This window comes from Cornus florida, unplaced genomic scaffold (assembly GCF_030987335.1).
Source record: "Cornus florida cultivar Cherokee Brave unplaced genomic scaffold, ASM3098733v1 CherokeeBrave_3.0.0_Hap2_Chr02, whole genome shotgun sequence".
NCBI classification, from domain to species: Eukaryota; Viridiplantae; Streptophyta; class Magnoliopsida; order Cornales; family Cornaceae; genus Cornus; species Cornus florida.
In genome coordinates, this window is record NW_026775572.1 from 14,594,109 (window position 1) to 14,606,790 (window position 12,682).

The 12,682-nt window shown below is 35.6% G+C and overlaps 1 protein-coding gene across 1 annotated transcript; it reads left to right on the forward strand.

The window, feature by feature from the left end:
- The first annotated feature begins 1,819 nt into the window (after window positions 1–1,819).
- On the forward strand, window positions 1,820–12,295 carry LOC132293795 (serine/threonine-protein kinase BSK1-like). The gene is made up of 9 exons (XM_059791422.1): window positions 1,820–2,395; window positions 2,488–2,623; window positions 3,425–3,558; window positions 3,681–3,786; window positions 7,569–7,654; window positions 9,710–9,898; window positions 11,141–11,305; window positions 11,392–11,505; window positions 11,864–12,295. Exons 1-9 carry the CDS (start codon window positions 2,063–2,065, stop codon window positions 12,110–12,112), a joined length of 1,512 nt encoding a protein of 503 aa, XP_059647405.1. The 5' UTR covers window positions 1,820–2,062; the 3' UTR covers window positions 12,113–12,295.
- The last annotated feature ends 387 nt before the right edge of the window (window positions 12,296–12,682 follow it).

A 12,682-nucleotide genomic window follows, 5' to 3' on the forward strand; every position in this document is an offset into this window, starting at 1 on the left:
TTCATAAATTCTCTTTTATCTCTTCTATTATTCTATTACCAATTATTTATTTAATTATATTACTAAATTCATTAGTTTGTGTACACACACAGTAGACTTCAAACACGAGCTTTACAAATTAGAATATGAGTAAAATACGCGACATTCCTAAAGTTTGACAAAAGAATATACACATAAAACTTAATTGATTTTTGGACAATGATACCTTTTGAAGATTGAAAAGTGAACAAAGATACCCTTCAAGCCAACTGACATAAAAAAATTGACTAAATTACTTTTAATAATTTAGTTGACCTTTTTAACTTTACAAATTAATAAATTGAACAAAACTATCCTTATGAATAATTTATACCTAGTACCTACAACCACAATGCTAGGGGTATATATATATACACACTAAAATTCTCAACACATGAATCCTAAACTGAACCTTGGTGAAATCATAGTAGAATTATCGAAAAGCAATTATAGAGATGGGTTACCCCTGGGAGCTAAAAACAGACGGTAGAGTTCAAACATGAGATTTACAAATGAAAATATTTATAAAATTAGCTTAGATGACTTCTCAAGTTCAAATATTTATAGCATCACTTTGGGAGATTTTTATCATTTTAAAGGATAATTATGAAAATAACACATTCACTTTATTTTTGAAGATTGACAACACAAAATGGAAAGGACAAAATAAGTGTTCCATTTAAAAATTCAATGTACTTAACCTTATTGCATTTGAATTTATAAAAAGTAAACCATCATATTATTGTGGACCCATTAAGAAAAAATTTGATAATTCATTCACTACTAAAGTGATGACCTTGTGAACGGTTGTGTGTGGCGTGTACAGGTGGTTTTAGTAGGTTACCATACTAGACGAGTTACAGGTACATAATCCCACATCGTCTGGGTAGATAGGATAAATATTATATGTAGATTCAACAATATCCTTTATGACACGATGTGTTTAAAAGTCGTGATGACTATGAACCCACCAGAACTTCGAAGTTAAGCGTACTTAACCTGGAATAATACTAGAATGGGAATAATACTAGAATGGGTGACCCTTGGGAGATAAAAATAGATAATATTTTGTTTGGCTAGAGTGAGGGTTGTTATTAACGGTATCATAGCCTAACCTAGCTGGAAGTTGGGCAAGATACATGTGTACAATTTCACTTTTAAAATCCGTAAATTATAGATAATATTGAATTATAGATAATATTGTGTCGACCTATAGTGAGGTTATTATTACTAATATAATAAAAAAAATAAATAAAAATGAGATGGATAAAATATAACTTAATTTATTTATAAAATAGCCAATGAACAAATGATCATCCTTCAAAGAAGATGCATTTATTCATCAATTTGAATGAGTTTTGAGATAATTTGCGATATTAATGCTACGACTAGGGGACATGTGTCCAGCGAATATATGCCTTCATTTGGTTTCCATATACAAACACTATTAGGTGTAAAGAAAGATACCTATAATAAACACCATTTTGGTATCCAATGAAAACCTCAACCCTAGAATATAATCTAATACACTATTATTTTCCACACACAAATCATCAATTTATTGTTTTCGGACATTAACAAATCATCAATTTCATTAAAAACAAAACAGTTCTCAAACTCATCAACCCTCCAAAATCTGCCACGTGTCCGATTATTATAACCAAAACCCAAGATGCTCTTCTTTAACACATTGGCATTTAAGAGAGTGGATTATTATTAGTACATAATCAACATAATCATCCTTTATTTATCAGACACTAAACCGGACCAAACTATTTGTGAAAATGCTTGAAACAGTTTGAAAGACCTTTGAAGACAAGAATACCCCTTTGCATATATAGCAACCCATTTGCCACTGTAATGGTAAGATTGATCACTGCATCTGTATGTGTGAGAGAGAGAAATTGAAACAACTGAACAACAACAAAAGGGAGGACATAAACTTCACGACTCCCTTTTCTTCTCTCTCTACTTTCTCTCTCTACAAATGGTTCATCTTGACGTCTGAAGGACAAAGTCTGAGACACACACTAAAGCGATAGTCATGGGTTGCTGTGCGTCGTCGTTTCTAGCGGAGACACACCCGGAAAAAGTACACAAGCTTCACCATGACAGCCCAAAAAACCCACCATTCAACCACCCATCACCCTCCGGTGGCGGGCACGACCCGGTAACCGCCACCGGCGTACCCTCCTTCTCGGAGTTCTCCTTCGCCGACCTCAAAGCCGCCACCAACAACTTCAGCTCCGATTACATCGTCTCCGAGAGCGGCGAAAAAGCCCCCAATCTTGTCTACAAGGGTCGCTTGCAGAACCGCCGATGGATTGCTGTAAAGAAATTTACCAAATTAGCTTGGCCCGACCCGAAACAGTTTGCGGTAATGGTCTTTTTCTTGAGTTTCATCCATTTTTCTCTGATATGATTGTCTGTTTATAGTTCTGTGTATATAATTCTTTGTGGGTTTTCTAGGAGGAGGCTTGGGGTGTTGGGAAGTTGCGGCATCGAAGGCTCGCGAATTTGATTGGGTACTGCTGTGATGGTGATGAGAGATTGCTTGTTGCAGAGTACATGCCCAATGATACTCTTGCTAAGCATTTATTTCACTGTATGTATGATTGTTTTACATTTGGGGTTTATCATTTAAACTTGATTTAATCCATACTAGATTTATTTTAAGTTTTAGATTATATAATTGATGAAATCTTTAAGCTTGGCTGTTGTTGTAAATGCTTTAATTGGGTAGTCTTTTAGTGTATTTGGCATACATTTATTCAAATCGAATCTGTAAGGACCATGAAATAATTGTCCGATTCTCTTTCCCTCTGCCTTATCCTGGGTTTTGCTGTACTGGGGTAGAATGTGGTCCATAAGAGAGGTCAAGGATGGAGTGAAGTGAAGGGGAAGTTCCACACTTTCATTTATTGGCTACAGTAGTTTGGTTGTTCTTGATGACAACCTATGTTTAGGTTCTATTTATTGTCTTTAGTGGTTTGGTGGTTCTTGACAACTATTCAGGTTTAGATTCTATTTATTGTCTCCGGGGTTTGGTGGTTCTTAATTACAATCTAGTGGCGTGCAATGATAGTAGGATGAATTTTGGAAATTTGCAGACTCAATCCAATTGGTTGCAGATGCAAAGTTTTAGTTGCTTTTAAATGCATCGTCAAAGTTAGTAATCACTTCTAATTTTGCAAGTAAATTTAGAAACTTTTGTATTATTTCTGTAGCTTTTTTTTTTTAAATCTTATTTCATTTAATAATTTATTTTCAAAATTTTTGATTTTGTGCTAGAGCCTAGCTAGTTTGCTATCTTTGCTTGTTTATACTCCCAACTTTGAAATAGAGAGAAGGTGGAAATATTGCTTTTTCTTGTGGATAGTTTCAGGTTTTTATTTCTTCTTGACAGGGGAAAATCAAACCATTGAATGGGCCATGCGTTTGAGAGTAGCACTATATATAGCTGAAGCCTTACACTATTGTAGTGCTGAAGGCCGTCCGTTGTACCATGATCTGAATGCTTACAGGGTCCTCTTTGATGAGGTGTTGCAATTTGTCTCCTTCAATTGTAAAGTTTATTATCACATTGGCCCCTTTTTGTCTGTTTCGTTGTTTCTTCAGTCTGTCACATAGAGTGCTATTCTTATAATTGATGGACCTTGTAGGATGGCGATCCGAGGCTTTCATGTTTTGGTTTGATGAAAAATAGTAGAGATGGAAGAAGTTATAGCACAAATCTTGCCTACACACCTCCGGAGTATCTAAAAAATGGTGATTACTTCTCTACTTGAATAATGTGTATTTGTTTGTTCTTCTCTATTATTAACCTTATAGTTCTATGTATGCAAAATGATTCATCTGCAGTTATATGCCTGTCGACCTTAGGGACTCGTGATCAACTGATCCGTCTTTCTTGATTGTCACATTATTCACATACTTGACTGTCACATTATTCACATACTTAATATCCTTCCTACCTGGTGTTCATATTTCATGGTCCTTGTTTCTGCATAATCGAAATTCACACATTTTTTTGAAACATGAATTATGACACTGGTTGGTTCATGATGGAGAATTTTCTATAATGAAATGGGTCAATATAACTTGTTAATGCTTCATATTACAGTCAATATCTGAGTGCGACCAAATGATATGTTCTTGCGTATCTACATTCGAGCAAAAATCAATTAACATTAAAAGATACTAAGAGAGTAGGGCACATCACAAACACTTGAAACCAATTTCTTGATTTCTTTATGCAAAAACGTCAACATAAGTATAGTCACGCAGAATTTGAGCTCTCTATTTTTTCCTAAAAAAGAAAGAAAAAAAGGAAAAATCAAGTAAAATAAAGCAAAATAGATGAAACTTTTGAAGTAGTGAGGCACACCTTTGAAGTTTAGGGCTGGATCGTGTCTACCTTTGAAGTTGGGTCTTCAGTTTTTGTTCCTTTTTTTTTAAAATGCAAATTATCAAGTGTTGGGCTTTATACTTAAAACCATTAATTTCTTTGACTTATCAAAAAAAAAAAAGAAAAAGAAAAAGAAAAAGAAAAACCATTAATTTCTTTGCCAAGAATGGGTTGTATGCCCAAATAAATCCAAAAAAAAAGAAGAAGCAAGACAACATAATTTATCGATCCTACGATCCTAATTCTGAGTCTACTGTGATTCTGCTTCAAAGTGGTCTTTTCACGTGATCTGGATTGATTTAGCAATTCGTTATTTTAAAACCCATGATGTAAATTTGTTGTTGATGAGATATATTAATTTTTTTTAGCTTTTAATTGGGAATATGATTGCTGTTTTCCTAATCACCTCCTCTTGGGCCCAACGTCCTTGCTAGCGTGACCCTCATGGGCTTGTGCACGCCTCCTCATTTCGGGCTGGGGATTGGCTCTGATAGCATCTGTCATGACCGACCCACCTTGTTGTGTAGATGTTTTTCTTTACCTATTCTCTGTGCTTACGGTTTTCAAAACGCGTCTACACAGTTAAAAGACATCCATACATATAAATGCCAATAACTTCTTCCCCTAGGCAATGTGGGATGTCACAATCTACACAGCGGGGCGGTTCATGACAATGGTATCGGAGCCAATCCCAAACCAAGAATTGGGGGAGCGGGCACAAGCCCATGAGGGTCAAGTTAGCGAGGACGTTGGGTTCCAAGAGGGGGTGATTGTGATGTCTCACATCGCCCAAGGGAGGGCCCGAGGCTAACTGTGTAGATGTATTTTGAAATCTTGACAACATAATTTATCGATCCTACGATCCTAATTCTGAGTCTACTGTGATTCTGCTTCAAAGTGGTCTTTTCACGTGATCTGGATTGATTTAGCAATTCGGTATTTTAAAACCCATGATGTAAATTTGTTGTTGATGAGATATATTAATTTTTTTTAGCTTTTAATTGGGAATATGATTGCCGTTTTCCTAATCACCTCCTCTTGGGCCCAGCGTCCTTGCTAGCGTGACCCTCATGGGCTTGTGCACGCCTCCTCATTTCGGGCTGGGGATTGGCTCTGATAGCATCTATCACGACCGATCTACCTTGTTGTGTAGATGTTTTTCTTTACCTATTCTCCGTGCTCACGGTTTTCAAAACGCGTCTACACAGTTAAGAGACATCCATACATATAAATGCCAATAACTTCTCCCCCTATGCAATGTGGGATGTCACAATCTACATAGCGGGGCGGTTCATGACAGTGGTATCAGAGCCAATCCCAAACCAAGAATTGGGGGAGCGTGCACAAGCTCATGAGGGTCAAGTTAGCGAGGATGTTGGGTTCCAAGAGGGGGTGATTGTGATGTCTCACATCGCCCAAGGGAGGGCCCGAGGCTAACTGTGTAGATGTATTTTGAAATCTTGAGCATGAGCAGTTTGCAAAGCGGACAATATTTACATAGTGGTGCGGGTCGTGACACTAATACTTATATTCTGTAGCTTACTGGTAGTTTAGTTGCGTACTAGATGTTGAAGAAGTTTTATAAACGAAATCCGATGCCAATAAAAATAACCCATCTAATGGTGCTTAATGTCCAAAAAACTGCTAAAAATACAACGTTCTATTCAATATGGCTATGGGGCAGAGTAGGTTCGAAAACAATGAGCAAATATTTTCTAAAAGGCTTTTAGGGCTGCTTAATATCCCTTCTTTTTCTAAATATTTTCACAAATAATATTTTTTGATATAGAAGTACATTTTTTTGGAACTGCCATTTGGATTCTCAAATTTGGAAGATATTTATTTCGGACAAACAAGTAGGGAGTCTTCTCTTTCTGTATTCAATCAATATATATACTCCTTCACTTGAATTCTAATAAAAAGCTAAAATTTTTCTTGCTCATGCCGGATTAATGATATTCTAGGTCAGAGTGAAACAACAATGATGAATTACTATTGATATAAAACAAGCTCGTAATCAATGCAATTTCGAATTGAGAGAGATCAAGAATATTCATTGTTTCTTAGATTCATGGACCCAATTCAATCAAGTGGGAAATCGAAATAATTTGGGTTAGGGCAAGAGTAATGAGTTCCAACCTCAATTTGTTCATTGCAGGGAGTAGCCGGAGCCTTAGTTTTTCTTTTCACCAGCTACAGTTGAGATAATTGTTCCTCAATCCTTGCCAAAAGAAGGGATTGCAAACAAGCAACTAAGCTAATGTTAAGGCATCCATGATAGAATCATTCACCAAAGCGATTGACCGATACAGACCATCCTTTTTCTCTTTTTGTTATATGTTGCTTTGTAGGGGTTGATAAATGGAAACACAGAAGCATCGGTATCTGAATACCTTTCTAAAAGTTGTAGTTTGAAGAAACTTGGATTCCTTTGTTGAACTTCATTGATATGAAAATTTGTCACTTCTATGCACTGGTTCTTGTTTTATGAGACAAGATGATAGTAGTAGTGGAGAGTATATCTCTAAATTCTTGGGCTACTCTTTGAAGTGGGTGCTAAATCTGGCTTAGCTTATGAATACTCTCTTGCAAAAATAAGGTGGTTTCTTGTGTGAAAAACATTTTGGGAACTCAATATAATCAATGTATTATAGCCTTGCTTTGCATATATTAATGACTGGCAATGCAATATTCTTCTCAATAGCATATTTTAATTTATACTAATTTAGTTTCTCTGTTTTTTTTTTTAAAGGAATTATCAAATTTATTTACAACTATTATGGCCTTTATAATATTTTATCAAGTAGCATTACTTGAGTGAATGAAGTGCTCTCTCTCTCTCTCGCTCTCTCTTTCTACATGTATATATCTTCATGAAAAACTATTTTTATCTTATTCTGATGCATTACTAGCTGTGGCGTGCTCTGCTTTATTGTAAAGTGAATAAAGTAAAACTTCTCTCTCTCTCTGTGCATATCTTCTTGAAAAATGCTTTTACCATTTTATATTACATGTCTAGTTGTTAATATTCATTAAATGTCGTCAGCACTGTTTTATGAGTAAGATAATATTTCTAGTTTTAAATAGTCTGACATGGCTTTGACTAGTATGTTCTGTAATTGGGATTCTTCGTATATTGTAGGAAGGGTCACCCCTGAAAGTGTTATATACAGCTTTGGCACTGTCCTATTGGATCTGTTAAGTGGAAAGCACATCCCTCCAAGTCACGTGAGTTGCTTATATCTGTATCACATTCTTAAAATATATCATATTTGTAAAGGTCTTCTCTATTTATCAGGTAAGCCGGGGTCCACAATGTACTTGATGGTAGTGAAGACTGGATTGCTATGGAAGATTTAAGTTGATAATTAACTAATTCATAGAGATCAATAGATAACTCACTTAGTAGGGAAAAAAAAGGGGAAATTGTGGTAAGAGGAGAAGACAGATATTAAGTTGATAAGCAGTAATACTGTTCACTTGAGAAATCTCTCACTCACAGAGTAATAATTTACTTGGTTGAGGAAAATCATAAAACCCTTAACAAAGGCATTATAGAATGAAACTTCTGTTACCTTCTGTTACAAATGATTGTTGACGTAATATAATATTCAAATATCATTGACATAATATAATATTCAAATATCATTAGCCAAATCAGTCAATAATTCATTGGGACTTCTCTCGAATTGGACACTCAACACATTTAGTTATGTGGCCTTGGAACTCTTACCATCACTAGTGCATGTCTAATCTAGCAAAATATCTATATAATGCAATACACATTTTGTTATTTCCTTCTAATCCATCATAATAACATTGTAGGCCAAAGTGTTGGCCTACACAATCCATGGGCAGTGTCATCCATCTTAAATGGAAAAATCATAATTGGGTTTGGCTTTGCAGTCCTAATCAAGCATTCATGTCTGCATTCCGTCAATCCATGTAATTTTTTATACTTATCGAAAAAAAAAAAAAAAAAAAAAAAAAAAAAAAAAAAAAAAAAAAAATCCATGTAATTTTTGAACTAAATTCCTCTGAAGGATATTTTGTGTTATGTAGATAGGTGCTTAGTTGTCATTGATGCTGAATGTACATCATGAGCACTGGCATTATTTATGATCTAGATGAAGGTTGAACTAAAAAATATAATGCAAGGAGCCAAGGAGGGATGTTAAATTTTACATGATATGGATACAAATTGAAAATATTGGGTTAGTTTCCAAACCTTTTGGTATTTCAGGCTAATAAGCATTATGCATGCATTCCCTAAGAACACAACATGATTTGGAGTAGGGACTATCAGTGGAATAATTCCTATTCCTTTGTACAACACCTGAACATGTTGTCTCTTGAGTAGAATGATTTGTTTCATTAAAAGTAGACTCGTCACCTGAACATGTTGTTTCTTGAGTAGAATGATTTGTTTCAAGGCTTGTCAAGAAGGACATTGTAACCAGTTTGGGATGAGAACTCCTTGAAAATTTGAAATTTGTTTATCATAAACCTCCATAAAGTAAAGTGGCTAATAAATATTGTCGCGGACCCAGGGTCTAAAGTAAAAGTCATGGGTAAACTATGAAGTAGGACCTTCCTAAAGAAAAGACTAGCAAGATGAGTGACATATTTGTTTATCTTGTGAGGAACAAAATTGAGCTTGAAAATTGATTGCCAACGACAGAAATTGAACCACTTGCATATATTCTTGGCATTCAGGAAAAAAGAAAAGAAAAGAATAGAAAGGAGAACATAGGCTCATGCCAATCCCTTCTCAGGATAGCTTGAGATGGTTGACCATGTCCACTATTCACCTTCCTCCCTTAGCCTTTTGGTGTATCATTTTCCATTTTTAAATCATTTTAATTCTTGAATCATCTTGGAAAACAGTTACTATCTTGGATCAACAAGGCAAGAAATTATACTCAGCATTATTCATTAATGAAATTGTAGAAACCCCTTTTATTGGATTTTTATTACTATTGCATAATGATTAGGGAGCGAATGGATTCTTGAAATTGAATTAGAAACGTTTGATTTTATTAATTTTGTTGGGTTGTTTTGTGGGTGGCTGGGGGTTGAGGTTTGTCGGTGTTTCTTATGAACATTATTATATAAACACAATACAGTAACAGAGTGCAGAATGCCTGTTAGGATTCATTGTGATAGTTCAATTGTTTATGTTGGTGTTGCTTGGGGAATCACTGTGGTGACATCTTTTCAAGTTCTATCTACTCTAAGAAGATAGAAGTTCCAAGGGTTCAATTAATTTATTCTGTAATGTAGGCTCTTGATATGATACGTGGCAAGAACATCATTCTCTTAATGGACTCACATTTGGAGGGAAAGTTCTCTACAGAGGAAGCAACAGTAGTTGTTGGTCTTGCTTCTCAGTGTTTGCAGTATGAACCTAGAGAGCGACCTAACACAAAGGATCTTGTTGCGGCACTTGCTCCACTACAAACCAAATCAGATGTAAGGAACTTTTCCTTTTTTCTGAAACCACCACATTTTTACATTCCTATATAATTATCATAGTTACTTTGATGGTGCAACAACTTGATATTACTCTTTATTGCATGACTGATGAAGATGCAAAAGTAGAAAATGTTCCATACATAAATATACTTTGTTGAAATGCTGTACATAGAATCCCTTTCTGGATCCATAGGACAACAAATTATTTTAATATATATCATTTCAGTGGCATGGTGAAATTCTGCTTCTTTGCTATAAAATTTCTCGTCTAAAATTCTAATAGAAGGATTGGTATAAAGATCTTATATTATGACAGATTCCTTAACAGTTTTTTTGATGGATACAATAAATAAAATCATTTTAAAAAGTTTCATTAGCACCATTGCAAATAGATATATAGTGCAAGGAACAATCTAATTAGTCTTTCATTTGTACAATGGCATATAAGAAGACCAACATATACTCGTGCACTTGTAGATAACTGAAGCTTGCTTCACTTTTAGTCTGTGGACTATAAAGGCCCTTCTGCCAAAGATGATTGGTGTTCTTGAAAATTTGATATAGATGGTCTCTTTGCCAATATGTGCTTATTGGCATAGTTGCTAAAGAAACAAGCATGTGAGGAAGTGAAGTAGAAAATAAAAAATTAAAAGGAATTACCCAAAAAATCCAAGGGACAGGTTGCACATTGGAATTGCTGAGTGAAGAAAAAAATACACACATTGACTGCTAATTACACATTTCCTCTAGGATGCAAGTTTCTGTAGTGTTTAGATTTTCAGGTAAAAGTGCATACTTGTATGGTTTGAAGCATAGAGCTTCATATTGAAATCACATCACTTATTTTCGTAAATCACTACTACGAGTCTATGAGTGATAAAATATTGCTTCTTAAATAATTTTGAAAATCTTTGTTATGTTAGCATGCTATCTCTAGCAATGGTGCAATTGAATTGTATAACATGTTTGGCAATATAATATGTGAAATTTATTTTCTTTTAAAAATTCATTTAGCCAATAGCCTGTTGCACTTCTTGCCTTGATCAGGCGTCTTCACCCACTTAAGCAGCTTTGCTTGAGGTGCATCGGTGCCCTTTAGTGCCTTTAATTCGCATTGCCAAAAACTGTGGTTATCAGATATGTTTTTATATCATCTTAAACAAATTTGATGTGGTCATAAAAGGATGAAAGGAGTACTGCTTCAAGTAAGGATCTGATCACCAGGATTATGGGTTTCAGGTTCCATCTTATGTAATGCTTGGGATATCGAAACATGAGGAAGCCCCACCAACCCCACAACGGCCTCTATCACCTATGGGTGAGGCCTGTTCACGAATGGACCTCACAGCAATCCATCAGATATTGGTTATGACGCACTACCGGGATGATGAAGGAACCAATGAGGTAATTGAGCTTGTACTAGATGGTCTATTGCATGTCCTGTTTTGAGTTGCATGTTAAGAAATTTATGTCAATGTCTCTTGGTTCAGTTATCTTTTCAAGAATGGACCCAACAGATGAGAGATATGCTGGAGGCACGGAAGCGTGGTGACTATGCATTCCGTGATAAGGATTTTAAAACTGCCATTGATTGTTATTCTCAGGTATGGCTTTACATTTCCTGTGTTGGAAAATATTGTTATGCTCATCAGCTGAGAACATATTTTCAATTCATGCCCTTACGGGTCAACGGAACCACTTTCTATTCTAGTCTGTTCAGCAGGTGGGTTATTATCTGGATGGCTGATTGCCAAAAAGGGCAAAAATAGCCCTTAAATTGTTTTCTACTGTTCTTTCCTCTCCAGTGTTCACAATTTGTTAATTGACTCTACCCCTTCCTAGCTTACACACAATGTAATTTTGAAAGTGGACTTGATAAAATTGAAGTTGAGTGAAGCATTGGTTGAAACAACTACGATGTTACATTTATTGATGGTTCCTTTGGATTTATTTTGTGCACAGTTCATAGATGTAGGAACCATGGTCTCCCCAACTGTTTATGCACGACGAAGTCTGTGTTATCTCCTATGTGATCAACCTGATGCTGCCCTTAGAGATGCAATGCAAGCACAATGCGTCTATCCAGACTGGCCAACGGCCTTTTACATGCAGTCAGTTGCCCTTGCAAAACTGGACATGCACCAGGATGCTGCTGACATGTTGAATGAGGCTGCTGGACTTGAAGAGAAGAGGCAAAAAGGTGGGAGATAATCATGAGAATCAACCCATATAAATCACAAGGAAATTTATTCATCGCCATCTGTTGTTCTTAACAACTTCCTGACTTAGTAAAATGAGTACCGGAATTGAAATCATCTACTTGTCGTCTTTGCTGCAAATGTATTTATAGGGACAAACTAGTTCCTGCATTAATAAAATTGTTTTCTTTCACCATCTATAAGAATGTCAGCCTTGGTCTGTGACAAACATTCATGAAATACTATAAGATTGTGGAGAGGTTGAAAGTTCTGAGGGCATGCATGCCTAGTCATTTGATGAACTTTACAGTCCCTTTCTCGTTAACTCGAGAGCAAGCATGGAAACAGGTTTTTGATCTCAACGGAGAGGAAGCAATCTTTGATTAGGCTTACCACTACAATGTGCAATTCTATATATCAAGTTCAGCTATTCGGCATACTTTGTAAGTTATCTTTTTATATTGTCAATTTATTTGCTTGATTAATTACTATCTTAAACAAAATTGAGATTCAACAATTTACTAAAATGATGCCTTGTTCCACTCTGGGTTATGCCTTTCTGAGAGAGAACAGAGCTGTCGCT